The 25,050-nt window shown below is 29.8% G+C and overlaps 1 protein-coding gene across 4 annotated transcripts in view; it reads left to right on the top strand.

Moving 5' to 3' along the window:
• Window positions 1-25,050, top strand: part of LOC107457059 (very long chain fatty acid elongase 7) — a 79,041-nt gene that overhangs the window by 43,841 nt on the left and 10,150 nt on the right. For 3 of the 4 annotated variants that reach the window (XM_087165241.1, XM_087165239.1, XM_087165242.1), the window contains exons 2-3: window positions 18,068-18,211; window positions 23,922-24,112. In XM_087165241.1, the coding sequence (XP_087021367.1) occupies window positions 18,154-18,211; window positions 23,922-24,112 (249 nt within the window). In that variant the 5' untranslated portion in view covers window positions 18,068-18,153. Of the gene's footprint in view, window positions 1-15,896; window positions 16,358-18,067; window positions 18,212-23,921; window positions 24,113-25,050 lie in introns of those variants that run through there. The other variant, XM_087165240.1, reaches the window with a different exon arrangement.

Raw genomic sequence — 25,050 nt, forward strand, 5'->3', positions numbered from 1 at the left:
GTTGTTTCCCCTAGTATGGTAAACATTTAATTTCGGCTCTTGAGATTTAATTCCAATGCTTGCTGAAAATGACTGTTTATGATTGGATGCGTGACCAATTTATCTTCAAATTATGACTTCGACTAACCAAATTACAGTAAAATAAAGTTCCAAACAATTAAGAAAAAATTGTTACTTCAAGCGTCGCAACAGTCTATTAGTCGTTTAGATAGAAATTGAAAATTAAAGCTAGTCTCAAAAAGCCTCTTTGTAGCTTATTAGCTCAAACTAATGCAGATTGCAGAAAAAAAAAGAATAACTTTTGATTTACTGATTGGTTCTTTATGTTTTAGGAATAAATTTTAGTAGTTCGAAAAGGCGACCTCAAATTTAATTAGTGCAGACGATATTTGATGTTACGAAATCAGACACAAAAACGTACTTCCTCAAAATGATTTGGATTTTTTCAACGGATTTGGATTTCACATCTGCAAAATATAGGGGGTAGCAGCAATCTGGGAGACATGGTCCCCGTAGTTTGGTCAGGCGAGCGATCTAAGGTTTGGACCCCTTAATTTTAACCCACTGACTGTTCTGTACGTAAAAAATCTTTTTTTAATCTAGTTTTCTTTGCATAGAAAAACCGGTTTTCCCACATTATTAGATAAGAAAGTAGTGTATTGTGAAGAAACATTCTACCAATTTTGCCCATTTGTTAAACCACCAGTGAGTAAATTTTTTTGCGTATTTCGCCCTTTCTCGAACTTTTAAACCAAATTTAAACATTTTTGCACCCAATTATAAAATTAGTTTATCCAAAGATAATTCTATACAAAAAGTATTTTTTTTAGCAAATATTTATTTAATTTAATAATAGTCCAAAACATTTTGAATTGTAAGGTATAGAATTTTTTGCATCATTTTAGAGCATGCAAATTTTATATAAAATGCAAAATTTGAGAGAAATCTGTTGAATAGTTCCTGAGAAATCGAATTTTAAGGAAATTGTATCTTAGATTTATCAGGAACTATTCAACAAATTTCACTCAAACTTTGTATTTTGTCATGTAAGGTTACATACTTTGATGTAAAAGGTTCTGTACCTTAAAATTCAAAATGTTCTGGATTATTATTAAATAAAATATTTACTAAAATTATTTTTGTATAGAACTAGTATAAAGAATTTTAGAATTGTGTGCAAAACATTTTTCAATTACTCTTAAAAGGTTCCAGAGATACGGCGAAATACCCGAAAAATAAAATTAACATTGAGGGATCCAAACTTTAAAGCTCTCTCTCCCGACTAAACTATGGAGACCATATTTCCCAGTTTGGGGCTACTGCCTATATTTTGGGTGTCAGAAATCCGAATTCATCGAAAAAAAGTTGTTGATTCAGAGAAAGTAAGTTTTTGTCTGATTTCTCAACTTGAAGCATCGTCTGCATATTTGAGACTGATTAGCATATTTGAGGTCATTAAGTTCAAGTCCTAGAAAGCGAAGATCGGATCAAGTTGTTCAAGGCGGTCCGTTTTTTTCTCCCACACTGTGCAAATTGAAACATTAGTCCCATTATATATTTTTATTATTTCACCGATTATATTAATGAGTTTTCCTGACAAGATTAAATATTGTAATCTCACATATTTGGTTTTTAAGAACTAATTAGTTTAATTTGTTAAATTATTTTCTTCTGAACTCCTTTGAGAGTTTTAAGAACTAAAATTATCGACTTAGAGTTGATTTACTGTACTTTAAGCAATGTGTTTTAAGAAAAATGAGAATTGTAGTAAAAATATTGACAATTTTCAGCTGAACGTTTTGGTATGTTAAGGCAAACAAAAAGTGTTTTTAATGGCTTTTATTGGCAAAGAGTCCTTCTGGTGTTTTTCAATGAGGGTTGAAATATGAATATCAAATTCTAAAAGGAAGCTTGTTAAGTATTTACATGGTCAGTTGATTTTAATGATTCCTTTATTAATAAGTTGAAACAATAAGAGATCAAAATCTTTCTGCGTTTGAAATTCATTTGAAACTTCCTAGTCTAAGTGCTAAGAATGGGACAATGAAGAGAACAGTTAACGGCAGCTCTCTACGGATGAAGGACCATCAGAAACCATTTTAAAATATTGCTGAAGGATCAGATTTTGAGGACAAATTTTCCCCCCAATTAAATATAAATTGTCTCTTTCGAAAAATTGTTCATACGAAACTAAACTATTTAAAGTTTCATTGCTTTTGCACACTTAACTAGAAATCGCTTGTTGATATAATTTAGGCATAAGTAATCTGGATAGTTTCAGTTGTCTCAGGACTAGAACAGAAGATATTAGTTTCTATTATTCTAACAAGGGACTGCTTTGGCTTTATATAGTGATGTTTTATTAACAAGATGGCTTCAACAGCAGGGTGAAGTTGTAGCAATCGTTACCAAGCGGGGAATTTTCTTTTGTTATTGAGGTGGTACCTTGAACGAATTTAAGGGCAAACAACTGGCATGTTATAATGTATTTTTCTGTCTCTATCTGGCCGTGATGGCTCAGGGGATGGAACTCTCCCCGCTCAAAGAAGTGACCTACTTTCGATTCCCAGCGATGGATGCCCTATAAGAATTATGCACTCGACTCGCACCAACTACAGTGCTGATATTAAATATTCCCAGGGGTAGACCAATCAGGGGTTAGTTCTCTTGCTGTCGAGCTAACAGTTGAAAGTTTTCGAGCTTTTTTTCATGTAACGCAAATGCCGGTTAGTTCATCAAAAAGTCCTCTACGAAGACTAGTTTCTAACAAAGCTTTATCTAGGAGTTACTGTTGTCCTCTTACTTGGGTTCAAAATTATTAGCCTACGGAGTCATTTAGCAATGTGGGAAAATAAATTTCTAAATGCTTTAAAATCTATTCATAATTTTAGTTGCATAAGTTCACTGGATGTAGTTATAGAGATAATTTTAAAAGTAAATATAACTTATTCATCCATCTGTTTCCGAAACTGATATTGATTACTTTTTTGTTGGTAAAATATCACCAGGAAGCCGTAGTAATAATATATCAAATAATTAAATTTTCTCTAATTGATTATGTTGTGAATTTCTATCTACTTACTCATTTAAAACTTATTTTGTAATATTTGATAATTTGTGTGAAAATGTTTAATTTTCAATTCAAAACTTTGTGAATACTTTAAGATCTACTTATATTAATAACATAGTGAGTACAAAAAATAACTAAAGGATGAAATTTTAAGTTTGATTAAAGCAAAAGAAAAGCTTAAAAAAAAGTTTCATCACTTATTCTAACAAAATTGAATTCTATTGTAAAACTTTGAAAGCAAATTAAATGCTAAATCAAAATTTTCTTTAAGATAATTTTCCGAATGCATTCTTGTGAAAAAGCAATTGAAAGGAGAACTCAAGAATTAGCTCATATTACTTTCAAATTTTTGGACCATGCATAATGCTTATAGCTTTAATCAATATTTCATTTCTGTTGGATTGAACCAAACTTTGATAATATTCGTCCCATTTCCCTGTTGCCTGTTTTTTCTAATTTTTGTGCGAGTTGTATATACATTCCAGAATACAAATTTTTTAAAACTCAAATAAGTTATCTTCCTATCATTTCGGTTTCCCTCCTGGGCGATGTACTGATAATGCTTTGTGGGAGTTTTCAAACTTTATTCTTAGAAGTAGTTAAAAACCGTCGCTTAACAGCCAACCCAATTTTGAGTTTACGACAACCAGTGTCCAACTCCGTGCCTTGTAATTTTGAACCCAATCCAAAGGATAAGGGAACTCCTGGATCAAGTATTGTGAGAAGTATTGGGAGATGTAACTAAATTTGTATTTGTGTTACACGAGGAGGAAAACGTCCCACTGTTAGCCTAACGGCAAAGGGAATAACCCATGAACAGTCTACCACTGAGGATAATTTATGTCCGCAGTGTGGTCGATGCTAGCCGAGGGAGGAATTCGTAACTACCATCCATCGCTGGGAATCAAACCCGGCTCACCTCTTTGGAAGACGAACGTTCTATCCTCTAAACCACCATGGTTCCCTTAAAAGTATTTTATTTTTATAAGCTGTTGAACAGCCACCCCAATTTTTGTGCTTATGACTCCTAATGTTAAACTCATTTGCTTTGTAATTTTGAACCCAATCCAAAAGACAAGGGAACTCCTGGATCAAGTATTGGGAGAAATTTTGCCTTCGTGGAGGACTTTTAGATGGAACTAACCTGCATTTGCGTTACATGGAGAGGAAGACCACGAGAACCTCCCACGTTTATCTTAACGGCAAAGGGACTCTGATTCATGATCTGTATACCACTGAGGATATTTCACGTCACCACTGTAGTTGGTGCAAGCCGGATGCGGATTCCTATCGACCTGCCATCGCTGGGATTCGAACCCGGTCATTAAAAGACGAGCTCTCTATCCCATGAGCTATCGTGCCTCTCCTAAAAGTATTGATAAAAATAAGAACTATTGCTATTTTTCTCTATTCCAGTAGCATTTGATATTGTAGACCATAAGAATACTTTTACATAAACTGTATTCAATCGGGATGAGTAGTTTAAAAGTTGTTCTAAATAATAGAAAGTAATACGCAAAATAAAAAATAAAATTTTTTGACTCTGTAATATATACCAAGTTACTTGAGGTGTACCTCGGTGATAAGAGTTTGGACCGTTACTTTTCATAATAAACTACTTTTGCTATCTAAAATTGGAATGTTATTACTGATGCTGTGACCATACGGTTATTCTTTATTCCTGCGATTATGGAACAAAACAAAAAATTATAAATTAAGATTTACATAAAATTATAAAATGGTTTATCTACAATAATCTAGCATTTAATGGTAACAAAGTGAAATTTAATGACTTACACCCAGTTAAACTTTCTAATATTTCTATTCACTGAAATATTTGCGTTGGTATAGCTTGTGATCGCATTCCAATGGAATCAATTTTATCTAAGATATTTTGGCATTACAGTTAACCGTAACCTAAAAAAGTTCCACATTAGTAATTTGAACAAATTTATTTCTAGTAAATTTTATCAATTAAACTAGTCCAAATTTAAAAAAAAACATCGCTCATGGGCTGCAATAGTGGCCCAACTAAAAAAAACACGCGTTTTGGACTAAGAACAGGTGTAAATATGAAAATACATTTTTTTCAGCAGCAATACTAAACAATTTATAATTCAACTTTAGTAAAATTTTCGTTTAAGCAAACGAAAGCATTTCTTATGCATTTTCCTTAGCAATGCAAACTTTTAACACACTTTTTGAGTTGTGCCGCTATTGTAGCCCATGAAACGGCAAAAACGGTAAACTAAATTCTTAGCTAGGACATCTCAGTGTGGGTTGAGGAATATTACAATAGCAACTGTTTCACCAAAATCCAAAGCAAATTAATATTTTGATGCAGCAATTTTTCTATCTCTGTTCAAAATTATCGCAGTCTAAATATTTTTCCATTACTGCACCTGTTTGCTTATAAAATATTAATTTAAAAAAAATTCTGTTATTCATGAAACAAGACTATTAATCTTGAAACAATGAATAGTATTCTTTTTGCTCATAGAAAATTTTCATAATTTTTTATATTTGGGACTTAAATTGTACAGTAAATCACCCTTACGATTAAAATCAGATATGTGTTTGAAATTGCAGGAAATTATTGAAAGAATTAATTTCTCAATGGATAACCTAGAAAACTTCATTAGTCTTACATTTTAGCTTATAATTTTTCTGGAGCTTATCACTATTAAATTTTACTCCTTGATAGTACAAATCTAGATTTTTATTTTCTTGTACCTGTGTTAATGCGACTTTCTTGCTTAGTTTGATACTATGAAATTTTGTTTTTGATAATTTTTTTGCAAGCATTTTTAGAATGTTATGATTAAATCATTATTAACAATTTCACAATTATTGAACAGTTAATAATTTATTTTAATTATGCTTATTTTGAAATGGGGAATAAGGTAATATCATTGGGTTATTTAACTCAGCTTCTAGTTTTAAGCGCTTAATTTGGAATAATGATCAAAATCGAACATAATGGCAGAAGAATAATGCTCATATAAAATGATAAATATTACTGATAAATACTCGAAGAATAATTTAAAGTAAATAGCTACCTACATGATTAATGTTAATTCAATGCAGTTACCAACCAACGAAACTGATCTTTGTGACATGTGATTTTTGTGGAGGCAGTGAGAAACTGCTAAGGTTCTTATCATATAGAGCGATAATAAAGCGAATAGAATTTTTAATAAACTTATCAGCTTTCTCCCTTAATTTAATATAGGATAAATGTTTATCTTGTGCATACAACAAGAAAGACCTTCAAAAGAATACTAAAGAAATTTTTTAAACAATGCTGTACCTAAAATCATGCTAATATACGAAGGTTAATAACCATATCATTTGACCTTAGAATTGCCAAGGTCAGCTCTTGGAGCACATGATAAAAGGTGGGAAAACCTAATTATTTTCATAATTTTTTTTATTTTTTTGGTTTAGATAATATATTTTACAATCAAATGATTCAAATGTTTCGAACTATTCAACTTTGTAAGTTTTCTTCGTTAGATATTAAATTCTTTAACCCTTTGACGCAGAACGGACACCGATGTACCTTTTAATATATTTTCCCGACCTTATAATTACAAGCAAAACTATTTTGGTACTTTTTGATTATTAAGTTTAATAGTTACTACGTGGAAGTAAAATCTGTTAGATAATCGGAATTATATTTGGATTAAAATATAAATCCAAAAAAGTTCTTTGAAATTCATTCTTCAAAAGTTCTTTGAAATTAACGAAATTTTAATGATTAACTTGTTCTTAGATCTAAATAACTGCAAATATTTAAAAATTGCTTGGAAGTGAGACGTGTTTGGACATGAGTGTTTCATGCTGTGTTTCATAATCAACCCGGGGGGGGGGGTTCATAATCATAAATTATTAAAATCTAAATACAATATTTGTACTTATTTATACGTAAACTAATAGAAAGTATTGATAAAAGTGTGAAATATGTTTAGTAATTGCTTCAAAGGGTTAAAAGTGTGCAGCCTTTCAAAATTTCTATTATCTTCTGCGTTATGAAGCGATACGGCAATTTTAAGTTTCGTGTTTTTACGTAAAACTCAATATAGGGATTCTGTAAGAAAATATTAAGGAAGGAACAGTTTTCAAAATTGGTATACTTTTTTCGCTCTCATTGAAGCTTTTTTACACTTTTGAATGATAATTTTGATGGAGTAAAAGTATAAATCTTATTAGATAATGAGCATGTGTAATTTTTGGAGAAAAATTCAAATTTTTAATCTCTTTAATAGGTTTGCCTCCAGTACCATATTTATACAAGTTTAACTCTCAAGACCAGTATTTTATTTTCCAATAAAGACAAATTACGACTTTAATAGATCAAATAAGGCAAAAAAAATATTCTGCTAAAGTAAAATAACTATTTGTGCATATATCCCACCGGGCTGGGACATATATCCCACCGGGTATTTAAGGCGGGACACATGTCCCAGTGGTGTTTTCGTCTGCGGAACATGTATGTTCTGTCAAGATCGAAAGGGTTTTGAATCAGAATAAGATTCTATTTTTAGTATTTATATGGGAAAAGTAAAATTAATATCCCTATATATTTAAGTATCTACGATTTGATATGAAACCATGTGAAACTGATTTTTTGAAAATGAAATGGTATAGCTGACAGAAGAAAATACGTTATTGAAATATCACTTAACGGAAGTTTTCATATCACTGCAACATAGTGTGGGATAATACGGATAAATTAGTTAAGCTTATCAGTTCCAAGTAAAAGCAGTTCTCAGATTGGACCTTAAGTAACACTATCAATCGATACTCTAAAAAAACCCATTTAGTTAAATTTAATATTTTAAAAATTTAAGCCAGGAAGCATTATTTTAAAAATTATCTTGTCACCTTTGATCAACCAAATCTTTTAAAAAACCTTTCAACAATTTATCTGAAACTGTCGTGTTTTGAATGAATTTATTTCTTGCGAAGAGAAATTTTTATTGCAATTTCTGAAACTAGTGCTTAATTATAATAATTAAATAACCATTGATAAATGTGAATTTCCAAGCACAAATGATTCTTCAAATTCTGCTTTTTGTTAAGTCGAAAGTAACAATAGAATAGGATCAACAAATACAAAAAAAAACAAAAAAAACTGACTGCAAACATAAGGTAAATTTTTCTCTCACCATCTTGGTTTGGATAAAGGTCTGCCAAAGGGCTTGAGTTCTTGACATAATTGGACAAAAAGCGTACACGGACTTTGATCTTCTGAAATATATCTTAGTAGATAAAAATGTGTTTTTTCCACAAGATAATTAACAAAAGTGAACTATTAAATAATAATTTACCACTAATTTTGTGTGATGCAAGCACAAAAGTCCAAAATATCTTAGTTTTTGGTACTTAATTTATTGGTTTACTGTTAACTGAATGTACTTATCTATACGTTATATTTAGGTAGATTAAAGAGTTTTTATTCTGTTGCATCAATAGAAAATATTTATTTTTTACACTTGAAAACTATAAAGTTTTTTAAGTAGGCTTGTAAGTTCATTTTATCAATTTGAAATTAAAAAAAAATCTAATCCAATAGCCTTTAAATGGAAATTTAGATTTCATTTTTGTACCATGTATTGTTTCAAGTGTATGTTTTGAACTCTAGCAAATGCTAGTTTTGGTGAAGCTGCATTGAAATTTAAAATCTGGAGCATTAGTCATTAGTCTTCCTTTAGGCTTCTAAATAAAGCATTACTATCACTAAAGTTTTTTTTTTAACGTTATCAAATGTTTATGCACGGTGAAAAATTGAATTCTTTGAGTCACCCATCTCTGTGGATCAGGCTGTGTTAATTTTAATAAAACAAAATTGCAATAATTAGTGCTGCAACTAATTAATAAATGGAATGAATCTATATAAAATGTAAATTGAATCAAAGCGTAATTTTGCTCTAAGCTTAATTTTGCTATCTGAAAACTTCAGTTCTGTATCTTAAACCTTGATCATGAGGGGGAAAAAATTCGCGCAAGCTTAACCAGCTGATATTGCTAATTATTCTAATAGTATTATGTAACATAACTAATTTCATGATTATTTATTAGGTAGGTAATAAGCAAAATTTGTCTGTCTAGCAAAACTGGTTTTGAAGAATTTAAAGTTAAAAATATCGAAGATAAGCGGTGATAAATGAACTACGACGACTAGATGTATCGAAAAAATATTTAAAAGATAAAATGGAATACTGTCCTTCGCACATGAAGGTCATATTATCTTAAAAGTGGGTTGTTTATTTGTGATTTCGCATAAAATTAACTTTTCAAACGCTTGTTCTGTCTCCTCTGGCCTGTAGTAATTTAATGTCTTTAAAATTATTGGCCCATTTAAATTTTTACTCAAGTTGTAAAGTAATCGAGCTCAATTCTTAAATTTATAGTATCCACTTATAACGAACCAAAAGTTAGAAGCAAGTCTTCGTTCAATTTTATAAAGCTATTTTTATTGAGCGATTTTTCAAAGTCTTTACAGAATATTAAAAAGAAAGAGGGGCTTCATATTGTTGCTTTGCTAAAGCTCTTAAATTTAATTTTACAAACTGTTCTTAAATGTTTCGTAAAATGTGTTTCAAGATGGGCATTGTCCACACATTTGACATTGAAGTCAAAATTCAAAGTTAAGCAAATAACTCTAGTTCAGCGAATCTAACAAGTCTTATTTAAAAAAGAAATTAAGCTTAAATTACTTCAAAAAACTATAAAGTTTATTAAGATTTATCCATAATATTTCAGAGTTCAAATTTGTTTCTTTTTCAAAAATGTAATCTTTATTTAACTTTGACTTTAGATCCTAATATTAAATAAGTCATAATGTTGAGCTCCATATATTTGCTAAACGTTTAAATAAAGTGTTTAAACCAGTACATAAATCAAAGTGCGATTTAATTTCGCGATAAATATTAACGTTGCTTAAATGCTTCGATCGTGTTTTTTAAAATACTCAAAATTCAATTTCACGAAACTTAACTACACTTTATTAATTATAATAAAATATTTTAGCAAATGTATGAAGCACTCTTTTCCTTTTACAGTAAAAAAAAGTGCTTTTATAAAAAAATTATAAATAGAAGTCCAAAAATGCCTATTCCCGCACACTCTGTCAGTACGAGGAAGACCATTTATAATGACTATGTATTGAGTGACTAACCCTTCATGGCAAATTCTAATATATTAAATTTGAAGGATAAAATTATTTCAGTTCAAATGCTGAATGTTTTTCTAATTAATAATTAAGGCAGAGTAGCGGCTGTTTTGGAGTGGTTATGTATTCCACTTTTAATTTGTTTGCAATGATATTTTGAAGAAAAGTTCAAATTTCTTGAAACTTTAGAGTTTGCCTCAAACAATGAAATTTCTTCAGCGATATACGCTGCCTTAAGCAGCATCAAAACAATTTTTCTTTTCAAAATATTTTGACAGTATACTGGTCATGGGAATTGATTAACTTCAGTTAAAAGGTTTTTACTATAAATAAAATCTGGGTAATGCTTTCAGATTAGTATTGTAAGCAGCTGACTCGTGCAAAATACTAAGTTACTTAGATGTAACTGCAGCGCAAACCAGTTTACTGAACAAATCGGAAGTTTCTCCTTGAAGGCAAAGGTTAATTAGGAACTTTTTTTATGCACTTATCATTTCACCACATCTGATCTCTTGGTTTGTCCTTTCACATCAAACCTCTCCGATTAGAAGTTGATTGCAAGTTAGATTAGCTAATTGTTTTTATTAAACGTCATTTTAATTTGAAAGATAATCTAGATTAGACTTGGATGATTGAATTTTTCAAATTTGGTTCGTGAAATCATTGACAGTCTGAGGAATCAAATGACATCTGAGCAATCTGCAATTTACTTTTTTGCTTTAATGAATTATTTAACTTTCAAGTTTTCTAAGGAATTACATAGATTATGCGTAGCTTTCTGAGATTTTAAGGTTTATTTGGATATCATATAAAAGTAATTTTATTAAATACGTGCGCAGTCCTTTTGTACAGTACGTTCGCTTTGTTTTACAAAACAAATGTTACATCTAAGAAAAATGTTAATTTTAGATGCGATTATTTAAGGTAATTAGTTTGTACATCAAATTTATAAAGTTGTAGGGGCAGAACACTTTAAGTAGTTAAAAAACATATTTTTCTCCCGTGATTTGAATTTAAAATTAAAATGAAGTTAAAATAATTTATAATTCCTCAATCTAATATTAATTCTCTTACGTGGCTCCCAAATTTTGACTGTATTTCCTTTCCGCCGGTGGCAACGTTTGCTTTGTTTTGTTTACGCTACTATTTCTCTTACATGGCGAATCGACCAATGATTGCCGCTAACAATGTCACATGCCAAATCTAGCTGAGGTGACTCAACATATAGCGCTTTTTAAAACGGAAACTGAAATAACCAGAGAGCATTAGATGCGGCAATCTCATACTATTAAGCTGGGCAGAAGTGAGTAGTCTTTGTCGATAGATCTCTATTTTAGTATTTTGTCGAAAGCACTTTTTCAAGAATTTATATATTACGAATTTATTTGACGATTTTTGATTTATATCACGAATTATACTATAGTACGTTTCTAATAGGTTTAACGAATTACATGTCATTTATTTGAATTAAAATTTATTTTAATGACTTAGTATTTACTAAAGAGATGTAATTTTTTTTAAAAAAGTTTTTATATGGATTTGAATGATTGTTTTGAATTCTTAGAATCTTGTGTATTTGCAATGTATCAAAGTTAGTAGCGAGCGAAGCGAGCTTGGTTTGCGAAGAAAACCATATACGATTGCGTAGCAATTTTCGGGGGTTGCCGAGCTTTAGCAATCAGGGGGAGCAGCCCACTAGTTTAAGTATTTCTGTATTTACTGAATTTAATAACAAAAACAATGCGTTAGATCAGTTCAATATTTTATAAAAATTCTGAAATATTCATTTTGAGCTCTTAAGTGAAATACTGATTTTAAAATTAAATGTTTCAATTTTGTTATTTAGGTGATCTGAAATCTAAATTTATGAAATATTTAATACCCCATTTTCATAAATTGTATCTATTTATAAATATACGTGCCTCAGTATCTTTTATCTCAACGTTAAAACTAAAATTTGAATTTATTAGTATAGAAATTGCGACGAACATTTTAAATTTTATAAATTTGAGTTTTGTGGAAGAAGCGTTGCCAAGATTTGACTGCGTAATATTAAATTGCTGTACTTGAGTTTCATAGATCACGCACGAATTACATGAAGCACACAATTTTTTTTTCATTGTAGTTATAATTTCTTATCCACGTTTTCCAAATCGGATGCATTTGAACACTTAATTCTTACCTCAACACAATTCATTTTATTAAATATTAGTTCAAATGTTAATAAGCTGTTTAATAAGGTAAACGTAAAATTTTCTGAAGGATATGAGACAATTCGTCTTATTTATTTAAATTATTTTTATTCGTAATATGAAATTTTGCGCATTTTAAATGAGTTCAGAATACAAATAGTAAAAATTTTTGTAATTACAAAAATGTATGGTTAATGCCCGAATGACGATTGCCTTAAAAATTCCATTATTTGAAAGCATTACTTAAATGGCTGTCCGACGACAGCTCAATTATGAAAAACTTTTTAAACAATGCCATTAAAATTCTTAACTTGTAACAGTTTTTCAAGACTTAGTTTTTTCTTTTAGTTAAGTTTATTTTTTTCACCTTCTCCATCAATCATTAAAATTTTCCAAAACATCTCCATATGCAGAAAAATCAGTTTTTGAAAATGTGAAGTGTTTAATAATTTTTATAATATTTCACTTTAACACCGCATTGTTTAGTTTCTTAGAATAATATACAAAAATTTAGAATTATTCATTAACACGTTCACGCCGGGGTGACCCACCGGTGGGTCACGCTAGATTTTCTCATCTTGGCGGTGCACTGGAGTAAAAACTGGTAACAAATAAATTTCATTTTTTAGTTTTTTTTCCGGGAATAATAAAAATCCATAACTACTAGCATCACTGGCTGCGGTCAGTGTGCGGGTGTCTGACCACTTGGATCAGTCTGCGTAGGGACCGAATGTGTGCGGTATTGGTCCTCGTTAAACTGTTCTACCGTAAAGTGCTCGACTTCGCGTGAAGGTCTTCGGGTTACCGAAGCGGGGGAGGCATCCCCTCTGCGGAGGTTTAAAATTGTGATGGCATGTCTTCGGAACATCCTCAGGGATGTTTCCCAGACCGTCGCCAATAGTCCATTGTGCAGCTCTAGTGCGACGTAAATGAACAAATCAAATCAACCATAACTACTAATTGTTTTTAACGGATGCAATTTTTATATTGAATTGCTTCTTCGCCGTGATATATTTCCTCACAGTGAATTGTTATTGTTGAGAATAGATTAACTCCTCCCGAATATTATATAATATTGAAATAGTTCTACTACCAGTATTTCCTCTTTTCCCGTACCAGTACTTTCACTTTTCCCTGCGTGAACGTGTTAAGTCATGGTGTTTCAGACTCAATTTTTTATTAGGGACAAACCTGAAACAGTTACAATAGTTAAAAATTTTAGTCTAAAAATAGAGCCAAATTTTTATTTTGCTAAATATTCGCGAAGTTTGTTTCAATTTCTTTGTTTTCAATTAAATATAAATCTCTTTTTTCTTGAAATATTTAGAGTTCTTTGATTCCGAATTGATCGACATACCCACAATCCCTCCGCTGCTGTGACTGTTTATGTTCCAGATTTGAATGCGTGAAAAGTTTCGTCAAATAGACCTTCTTGATTTTTAGTTTTCAATTAAGGTATCCGACTACCTTAAAAAAGAGGATTTTCACAAAAAATCACTTTTTTATTTTATTGCTTTGTAATAATGCCCAATTTTTCTAGTTTTAAAAACTGTTTTGTTTTTGAATGCACGTCAAGCAGAACTTTAGTTATAGCTATTTTAGTAATAGATGACAGCTGTCCAACTTACCGGAAATTACAAAAATGAAGCCGGTAGTAGGTAATAGTTTCGGTTCCATTTCTATTTGTGTGTTTATTTTTCTTAGATATTTAATTTTTAAAAGCTCTTAAACTCACGGCTAATAATCTGAATTATATTTTAATTAGATTTTACGTTTCGTGGTTACTGTTTGTGGGTAACATGAAAAGTTAGCATATTTTCTGATAGTTTGTTTACATTTGAAGCGTACATTCTATATCTTGATTTTGATTTGTTTTGAAGAAATTTATTGATTTCTTTCAAAAAAAATTGTTATTTATTTTGATGAATTTATTGAAATGGGTGAAGGACGTACTTCTCGATCTAAGAAACGTAAATATTACGGTAATCAACATGCCACCAAAAGCGATGATTTGAGTAAAGTTGATTATACCATTTATTCAAAATTGTGTAAAGCAGATGAATCTATTACTTCAAGCTCTTCAAAATTATCGATTTCTATGGATGTCAATAAAGAACTTATGCCTTTGGATAAAAACAATCTGTGTGGCAATCGAATAATTGATATTGAGATCCTAATGGTGATATTAGCTTCATTACGTTGTCCGGTTTGCTATGATAACAAATTGCATTTAGAAGAAAATTCTAGATTTGAGCTATTATAAATATTATAAAAAATATTTTTTACTTCTAATTATTAATAAAAACTATACTTAGACATATATATTAAAGTGTGAAAATACAGTAAGATGGTTGTTTAATAAAAAATTGTTCCTGTGTTAAATGCTTTATAAGTAGTAGACTTTTGATGTTATTCACTAAATACTTTAAAATATCGCTAAATAATACGTTAAAATATCGCTACGTTAAATAAAACTAAAAATGTGTGAAGGAATGTGCCCCCTATAAAATATAATAACTTCCTACTGACAAACATTCATAGTTTTTAGAAAAAATGTAATTATAAACTTTAATTGTGTTTTTCTCAAAATGACAATTTTGCTGTTTTTTGTCTACGGAAAACAAGATAACTCAACTAATTATAATAAATTTGTCTTCAAACTTTCAGAGATTGTTTCTTGTGTTAGTGGTTATGTAACAGACCTCCAGAATTCAGATAACTGTATTATTTTTTGTTTTATGAGATATTTTGCAGTAGATAATGTAATGAAAATGTGAAAAAAAAATGGAAAAATATGGTTAACACTCCATAAATTTTTTTAATTTCATGCTTTAATTTCATGCCATAAATTTTTTTAATTTCATGTTGAGGTTCATAACACTTCAGAGGGTTATACGAAACGGCTCAAAAAGTTTGATAGCTGCATGTACAATAGTTTTTTGTGTAGAGTGTTTTCCGTTAATGAGTTATTTTCATTAAAATTATCTAAAAAATACTCTTTAAACAAAAAATTTCCTGTAAATTAAAATTTTCTCTATTAAATATGTTTATTTAAATTAATATACAATATAAATTGCAATAATGTTGTGAAAATTATTTATTTTTCAAAAATTTTGTCCCGAAGGTAGTCGGATACCTTAAGATTCTTAACCGTCAACAAACTAAACAATACTATTCAGTAAGGTAGGGCTCAAAGTTATTCTTGCTTAATATACTATTTTTTTCGCTCATCTTACTCTCACTTTTTAATCTTTGATTTGGAATTCTGCGCAACGCAGTTGAAACTTTTTCACGCTCTGTAACCCATTCTAGAGGAAAAGGGATTTGCATTCAATGGGCTCAACTAACGAAGGTGAAATTTGTAGGAAAGATTTCACTTCCCTCGTTTGTAAAGATGACATTTCTCTCGGCCGCCGCTGAAGATAGGATAAATCAGCCTGTCTCGCTTGCTGACCTTCCCCTAGGCGTTATGTTATAAACAGCAATGTCAAGAAAATAAAAGCAATAACAAATAGCATTTTTTCTTTTTTGTTCCCTTATCTCTTAACCCATTCGCGTTTTTTGATAGAACAAGCAACAGGTTTTATGTGCACTGATACGAGTTGAGAAAGTTCCTTTGGTTCATTCGCACTGTGAAGGGGTGAGAGGGGGATTTTTCGAGAATTTCATCCTTTTAACGTCGTTTCCCCACTCTCTGACGCACATTAAATAGCTAGTTTCTGTCTTCCAACAACAAATCTTAATAGTATCTCCCCTTGGAAGGATTTTTAACTAGCGTAAAAATTTCTCGCTCGTAAAAGGACTGGATTCATTCAAAGATTTGGCATCCTCTCAGTTTCTCTCCTTTCATCATTGAAGGAGGATTAAAGATCTTTTTAAACGTTCATTAAAGATCCTTTTAAACAACGTTCATTAGAAGTAAGACTTAGTTTTACTTTATTGTTTTATATTTAAGTACTTATTATTAATTTTTTACATTTTTATACTGCTGCAATATTTGATTTTTAATGCATGAAATGAAATTAATTTTTCTTTGATTATAAAATTTTTTAAAAATGTTTCGATTTTTCCCGAATTCCAATTGTTGAAGTGGCATTTGCGAAAGAAATCGTGAAGCTTTATTTAATTCTGACTGAACGCTTGCAACTTTCGTACATTTTTAACGTAGACTTTTGTGCGTTTTTTTTAATCGGATGTGTTTATTTTTAATTTAAAATAATTTTCGAGGAAAGATTAGCTTTAAGAGGTATGTGTCATAACAAATAAAGGGATTCAATATTTATTAAAAGGTACAAAACAATATGGCTATTTGAACATAGAATTTTTCTTATCCTATCATAAATGCATTCAAAATTTTATATTGTGTATGAAGAGCTTATGCTTAAACCATTTTCTTCGGTAAAAGGTTTAACCTAATAGATTAAAGATTTTTTTTTACAAAATATAGTTAAATCCCTCTGCTTTAAAGCAAATATGTAGTTGAAATCCCCCCCCCTCAATTACCACCTTACATGCTGATATTTCAGAAAGTTTGAATGTCTAAAAGCAATAAAAGATTTCGTGAAAACTTTCTGAGTTCGTGTTCCCTTCCAATACTAACTTAAACTAATTTTATTTTTCGATTTATTTTTTTGCCTAGATAGAAATTCGCAATTTTTTCTCAGATATTTAAAAAATATTTTCAGAGATTTTTAAGAATTGCAAAACCTAAAATCTAAAACTTCTCTATTGTCATCGGGGATTAACGAAATTAACTCGTTAATTTAGTCAAGGGTAAATCAGTTAAAGATTTTTCCACACTTGATTAACTAAAATTTGACTTAGTTTTTTTTTTATTGGTTCTCTTTGCCATACTGAACAAATGAGTTGAATTGTCATAGCAAAAGTTTTGTCACGTGAAATATGTAAATTTTCTAACTTTCAAATTTTTATTTCGTATTTCTTATGAACTCTACAGGTAAACATTAAAGTTCATTAAACGTTCAATGATTGTTCAATACAGCTATAATGCATATTTCCATTGAGATATAGCATTGTGTAATATAATAGATGATAATAGCTTAAGGAGCTATAGTTTGTCTATAGAACTCGCCACGAAGTCTATGCAAGCAAATAGCGCATTTCAAAAAGTGGAGCTTCCTTCTCCCCTGACTTCACCAACCAAAGCCAGCCCCTATCTTAAATAATGACCAAACACCCCTATTTGAAATGTATAAACCTCATAACTACTGTAGCCGCCATTATTCCAGACAAATGGCTGAGGGAGTTCTTTACATAGACAAACTATACAGTGATTGTGGCAGTTATGAGACGCGTTTTATAACTTATTCACAACGGTGACCCAGTTTTTCTTTGAAGAAGTGGGATCTATTTTTTTTTTTGGAAAAATTTCTTCTGAAATTCTTCCTTGAATTTCTTGAAAAAATTCCTTCTTTTATAAATTTTATACACGAAGTCATGCTTGCTTTAAAATCTAACAAGTCGTAGCGTTTTATGTCATCTGATTCTATACTTCATGATTCGTCATAGGTTATAAAAACTTTAAATGAATCTTAAGAGGAGTTCTTTCTTTATTATTCAATGTGTTTTAATTTCCAGTTATCTGATGGGTATTTATTTTTTTTATAGAACTTTTGAGCCAAGGAAGGATTTTCTTCGTCTGTTCATCGCTGTGAATTTATAGTCTTTAAAGGTAAACAAAAGTTGTAATAAAAATGACAACTCTGGTGAGATCAGTTTCCGATGTTTATGACGAATATATGGCAAGTGGAGGTGAGTTGTAAATTTGAATATTTTCTTTTAATTCTAATTATGTATTTGATAAGAAACAATGGCATATGCTTTGAAGTTAAGGATCCCATTCGGAAATATCCTACTTCCTTTGTTAGTTTAGAGATGTGGGCGAATGTTTATTAGATATCTCAAGTTTTTGAATACTTTTACTTTATATTCATTTTTAAAATAATTCTTATAAATTTATTATAGATTTTAAATATGTAGGCATTTTTAAAAAGATTTTGTACTCGTAAACATGTATAAAAAAGCTTTTTAAAACCTTAAAATTTTACTTAGTAACAAGACATATTTAACTTGCACCAGTAACCAATTTTATTTCATAACCGTCGTTGAACAGCCGACGCAATTCGGGTGTGCGACAACTAATATTAAACTACGTATCCTTGTAATTTTGAACCCAATCCAGAAGACAAGGGAACTCCTGGATCAAATATAGGGAGAAATTGGCCTTCGTATTGGCCTTTGACCATGGACCAAATTCCCTACTAACCAGGTTATGCAGTCCCAGACAACGTTTACATTTGTTAATATTCAATGGACATGAAATTCGTTAGCTCCCTTTTCCCTGTCAGTGTAACTTGCATTAATTAAATAGCAAGTAAATTAAATAGTAAATTAGATTAAATAGTAAATTATTAATTAAATAGTAAATTAGATTAAATAGTAAATTATTAATTAAATAGTAAATTATTAATTAAATAGTAAATTATTAATTAAATAGTAAATTATTAATTAAATAGTAAATTATTAATTAAATAGTAAATTATTAATTAAATAGTAAATTATTAATTAAATAGTAAATTAGTAAGTTTTGAATGAGGATGAAAGAATTTCTTTTCTTAAGACATCAAATTAAAATGTATTTGCTAGTTTTATTAATCTAGTGATTAATAAACATAATTTCTCTGAGAATTAAGGTGGTTTTAAATTTTCTTTCTACAAAATTTTGTAACTGACTGATACAGAAAAGATAGCGCTGTATGTAGGAATGGAAATACTTTTAAGGGTAGCATCGCTGCAAAAGGATTGAAGCTTAGATTTAATGATATTTGAACCCAAATTGAAATTTTTTTTTTGCAATGCACCTTGTTCTATTTATTTTTAAATTTTAATATTTAATTATTTGAATTGTAAAAAGATACTTTGATTTTTAAAATTAAGCCTTCATCGGGCTTTTAAACTTTTCACTTTTTATACTCCATACCACATTGTCGCATATGTGGATTTTGATAATATTTCTATTCTCCCTATAAACGCAATTTGATCTTATATGTAAATATTTTCAAGACGTTGGAGACAGTGTTTGCGCTGAAGACTGCGCAGACAAATTCAATTTAGAAGAAAATCAGTTATAAGATGCATGATAAAAATCTAACTTCAAGTACTGGAGAATATGGTTATAGTTATAAGATGTCTTTACTCCAAATGTAAAATAAGAAAGTAAAGAACATTTTACTATTCAATTTAGTATAATTTGTCAAATATGCGTCTTTATATCTAAAAATATTTAACTTTAATTAGTCAAACCAAGTATCAAGAAAGTTTAAAGAAATTTCAGTTCTATGCATCTGCTTAATTTTTAACGTCATCATATGAAAAAATGGAGTGATCGACCATGCTTTCAAGAAATTTCGCATAGCCTTAGTTTAAAAACTATAATCTGGTTATAATACTCGTAAATTTAACATGCAATAATATGAAATGTTGGAGGAATGGTCATAAAATGAGCACAGTTCTAAACACTGATTCAAGCATTATAAAAATAGTAATTTCTTAAATTTAAAAAATATTGTGCAAAAATTTGAATTGATTTGTATTTCATATTTTGTTCTTAAACTAAAATATTTTGAAATACCCATAAAAATAAAAATTTTACTTGAAATATGTTTGAAATGATGATTGAATTTATAAAAATGAAATATCGAATGATTTACTGAGTACCTTAAATTAAACATACCGTTAATTGTTTATTTGGATGTATTCAATATTCAGCAGAGAAATGGATTTTTAAAGGTAGTGACAAATCCTGTTGCATAATTTTAAAGATAATGAACTCTATAAATTTAAAGCAATCTTGAATCTTGTTGTGATATACGTTTATTTCCAAAAGCACTTTGCGTGTGATAAGTTCTATAAACCGATCGCAAAATATGAAATAAATATTCAAAATCAGTAATTTTTAGTTTTTGAATGTATAATTACAATGTGTGTGGATGTTATCAGTTTATAGTCAAGGATTTGTAGAAATTAAATGAGATATATTTGAGAGAAACTAATTTTAAAACTGATTTTTACTTTCATTAATATGTATTAAAATTTTTGCTTAGTAAAAGGAAGATTATAAACTTGCTAAACATCTTTAAATCTTTATTTGTGTTCCATTTTTATCGATCTTGAAGACATTTTAAGGTTGTCTTCCAAGAATATTTTTCAAATTAACAGTTACTCCTTTATAAATTAAGTTAACTGAAATGCATGAGACATCATTTTACTTTAAAAATTATAATATTTAGCGTTCAGTTCCAAAACGTATAAAATGTTGATCTATTAGGGTTATCTTAAATGAGCTTTGCAAACAATGATTTCATTTAAAGACTTTTTATTTCATTTAAAGACTTTTTGATCAAATTTTTTCAGAGTGGCATTTTTTTGAAATATAAAAGTTGTCCCAAAAATGATCAATGGTTGAAACGTTGAAAAGTCAGGTTTCCTGCGTTCTGCTTAGGGAACCAGATAATCTTCAACTTTTTAAAATTGATAATTAAGTTCAACATATCCTTTGCGGAAAAAATGTGTAGTCTGAAAATGAACGGGCAGGTAAATATGCAGGATAGGTTCCTGTTGGAATACTTTAATAACAAAGCTTGCTTTTATAACATGCTTCGTTCCATTTTTATTGCTGTTTATAACAGTTACGCATAGTTGAAGTTTCTATCTTTAAATGCTTTCCTTTATGATAATTGCGAAAACTACGCAAAATGTTAATGCTGTCAATTTTCAGAATGAGAAGCATTGGTAATCTAATTTTTGTTAGAAAAGTTACCTCATTGTTTGCATTAAAAAAAAACAGTATACGAAAATTCAAGTATTCATAAATCTTAATTTTTATCTAGGATGAAACATTTTGCCATTCTGGCAATTTTTCAAGAAATTTGATTTTAGAAAAATTTAAACTTGTCCATTTTAAATTCATGTCCATTTTCCATTCTAAGTTCTTCTCTTCCATTTTAAGTTAGATAATATGGAAATTTTAAAACTTCGTTTAAGAAGCAGTTTAAGCGCTTAAATTGTGATTTTCATTTCACTTGACGAGAGCTCACAGAACAATTTAATTGATTTTTGCAAATCTATAGCTTTGGAGACTCGCAATGTCAAATGTTAATACAAGTCTAATGGAGAAACAGACAACAATCAATCAATAATGGTACTGTTGCCAACACCAACTGATAATGTACAGAATTATCATGACACGCAATATCTAATGCCTTACAGATTTCAATACATATAATTATACTTCACATTAGAAAAAGAAAAAAAATTGAAATTTATCAAGGATTATTTGTAATCGCCACATCAATTTTACTGGGTCGTGTATACAAAAATTTCCATAGATCCGTAACGTACTGGCTAATGTCTAAAAACCATGTAAAATGTTGCAAACTACATTAATTTGACTAGCGTACTTGAACTTGTCTATTCTTAAATGTTAGCAGCAGCTTACCGTGAACTTGTTTTCTCTTCAGTCAAGTTCTCAGCATTGACCTGAACGGTCGATAATTAACGAAATATTTTTCAATGACAATCATTTATAGATTTTAAACGAATCTGTTCGCTGGAATATTTTTCGCAGAAATGCATTAAAAAGAAACTAGGAATGGGATTAAAGTTTAAATACACAATAAATTTACTTAATTTCTATTCACTTTTTCTTTTTTTTTTTCATACGGAAAATATTTCGACCAAAGCAAGACCCTAATGTTAGCTTCTTTTAAAAACTTGACTGATTCTAAATTGAGGAAAAACAGTGACTATTAGATGAAAAGCTTACTTCTAATAAAACAAATGTTATTGAGACTGTCTCGTTAAGATTCTGAGCGCAAAGAATGCAAATGACGTGGTAGAAATACTGCCTGCGGTCATAATGGCGTTTTAAGTTGCCTACTCCTTTCAATCGTTATATTTAAATCGCTGGATATTCCATAACCTCAACAAAAATACTTGAAAGATGTGTTCGTAAAGATGTAATTCAACTTGCGCAATAGTTGACTCAAAGTAGGAAACTAAATTCAGGGGGGGGGATTGAACACTTATTTATTTAAATTTTTATTTTTTAGTGAAATTTCATATTCATACGGATGAAATAACATTTGCGTTTTGATGATTGAAAATGGTAATAAGTGCCATCTTAAACTAATCTTAATCACTTAGACACATTCTTTTAAAATCTTTTCTTTTTTTTGCAGACTAAAGTAAATGTCATACTGAAGTATGCGTAACGTATTTCCTAATATTTGAAAAGTAAATTATTATCTTATTTAATCCTTTTTCAATTAATAAAAATAAGCAAATTTCCTGGATAGTACACATGGATATGCAAATACCAAACTAATAACTTTGCTTAAGATAGAATTTTGATCTATTTTTAACAATTTCGACTGAAAACTTGGAGTTGGTTTTCTTAGAAAATTTTACTTGATGCTAATGTTTATTTTTCAAAAGGGAATTTTCTAAATAAGAAGCTCTAAGTCTCCCAATTGTATAGAAACATGTATGCTCAATTGCATTTTTCAGTGAGAAATTAAAATTTAATTTCAAGAACTAATTTGATTTTTCGGCTAAATGGTTTCTAAAATGAGTAAATTTTCATCAAATTACGATTTATGGCAGTGTTAATTACTCGTTTGCACCAATTTGTTGATTGCACTGAAGTGTGAAACAATTGCTGAATATAAGACTTAAATATTTTAACTGAGCCGCGGACCCCTTAGTGGGCTGTGTGAGATAAGGCAATCGGTGACTGCCAATAAGGTATAACTTGGATGCCAGATTCCGTGTAGTATTCACTGAAGAAATTCTTTGTCTGCAGTTTTAACTTTCGTTTTAAAGATTTTTACTGTAATTACAACTCAACGAGAGATTTTAAATATTTTTGCATTTTAAATATTCTGAAAACTTCTTAAAGAAGCTGATCTTAGACAAAGCGGTGCAGCGTATCAAGCTATATTAAAGAAAAGTTCTGTATTTTTTATAAAAACATTTATTTACAGGAACAACTACAGTAACGGAATTAAAGTTCCCATAACGGGAAAGTAACAACTTTTCGAACCAATATAGAAAACCCGTAACGGGTTAGTACAAACCTCAATTTCGAAAAACAAAAAACTAATCTCTACAAAATCAGCTTTTTGTTCTAATTTTATCGTCTGCTTTTATTTTTTAAATGTATCTCTTTATGTTTATTTTATTTATGCTTTTGCCAGCCCGTTATTTTTAAATATTTATAGATTTTATAGCTGTCGCACAACCATTCAGATTATTCAATTTCGTAAAAAATATTTTATCCATAGTCGAAATTAAATTTGTATGAGTGGCGAATTCCATTAAGGGCATTATTCTGGTTCTTTTGCCGAATCGATTATACCAATCAGTGTCCAGGGATTTAACGAGTATGCTATTTCTATTCTAGATCCGAGGGTGACGGAATGGTTTCTCATGGATGGACCAGGACCAACCATTATGTTAGTGATACTCTACGTTCTATTTGTGAAGAAAATTGGTCCAGCCTGGATGGAGGACAGGAAACCCTTCGATCTGAGATACGCAATGCTTCTTTACAACGCAGTCATAGTTCTCACCAATTTTTACCTCATTCTAGATGTGAGTATTTATTCTCAGTTGGCAACTGTAAACATTGCAAACTGCAAACATATTATGGCAAATAAAATTTATCAGGCGATTTATTATTCATGATCATAACTGCATTTGGTTAATGTGGTGGTTTGTAGAATATATTTAGCAAAGCAACCGGTTCATTTTGTATAGTCATAGTGACGTAACGACAGGAATGCAATTCCGTAGCCTTATAGATTGTCTTAACTACGTTGCTTATAGGTGTAACTTAAACCATTATTTGGCATTCAGTAGAATACCTAAAATTGGCCTTAAGAGATGCAGAATGTTTAATACTTCACTCACTTTGTCTTGTGATTCCATTAAATGACAAATGAATCGAAGAAAAATTGGCTATATTTTTGTTTATAAGTTAACACGGTATAGCACGTGAGTTAAGTCTTCACTCCGTTTCTGAATTTATTTACATTTTGCGTTTTGTTTGGAAGCATTCAAAAATGCGATTTAACTTAAAATTTATTCAACGAAAAATGCATATTCTGAAATTTAAAAATCGCAATCTCTCTATGCATTAAGTTTTCGAAATGGAACTACAAAGGAGCACATTAGAAACTAAAAATTAATTTTAGCTCTAATATTTCGATTCTAAAATACATAAGTGTAGAGCCTAAATAAAGATATTTAAAAGTTTAGTGATAGAAATTAGCTTTATTTAAAATATGGTTCCCTTTAAAATACGGTTTTAGTTTAAAATGTTTTTCAAAAGTGTAACTTAGTGATAAAATGTTCCAGTCTTTCATTTGAGAAAAAAAACCTGGTTTTTATTAGTTTTATTCGGGGTACACCGTTGTGACTTAAAAGAACCATTTATTGACATTTTAAATTGTATAAAATAGTTTTTTTTATTTAGTAAATATATTTTATTCGCTTTCACGAATTTGAAGTTATATAAACAATGCTATTAG

This window comes from Parasteatoda tepidariorum, chromosome 1 (assembly GCF_982258835.1).
Source record: "Parasteatoda tepidariorum strain Cologne lab strain chromosome 1, Ptep-v5.0, whole genome shotgun sequence".
Taxonomy (NCBI): Eukaryota; Metazoa; Arthropoda; class Arachnida; order Araneae; family Theridiidae; genus Parasteatoda; species Parasteatoda tepidariorum.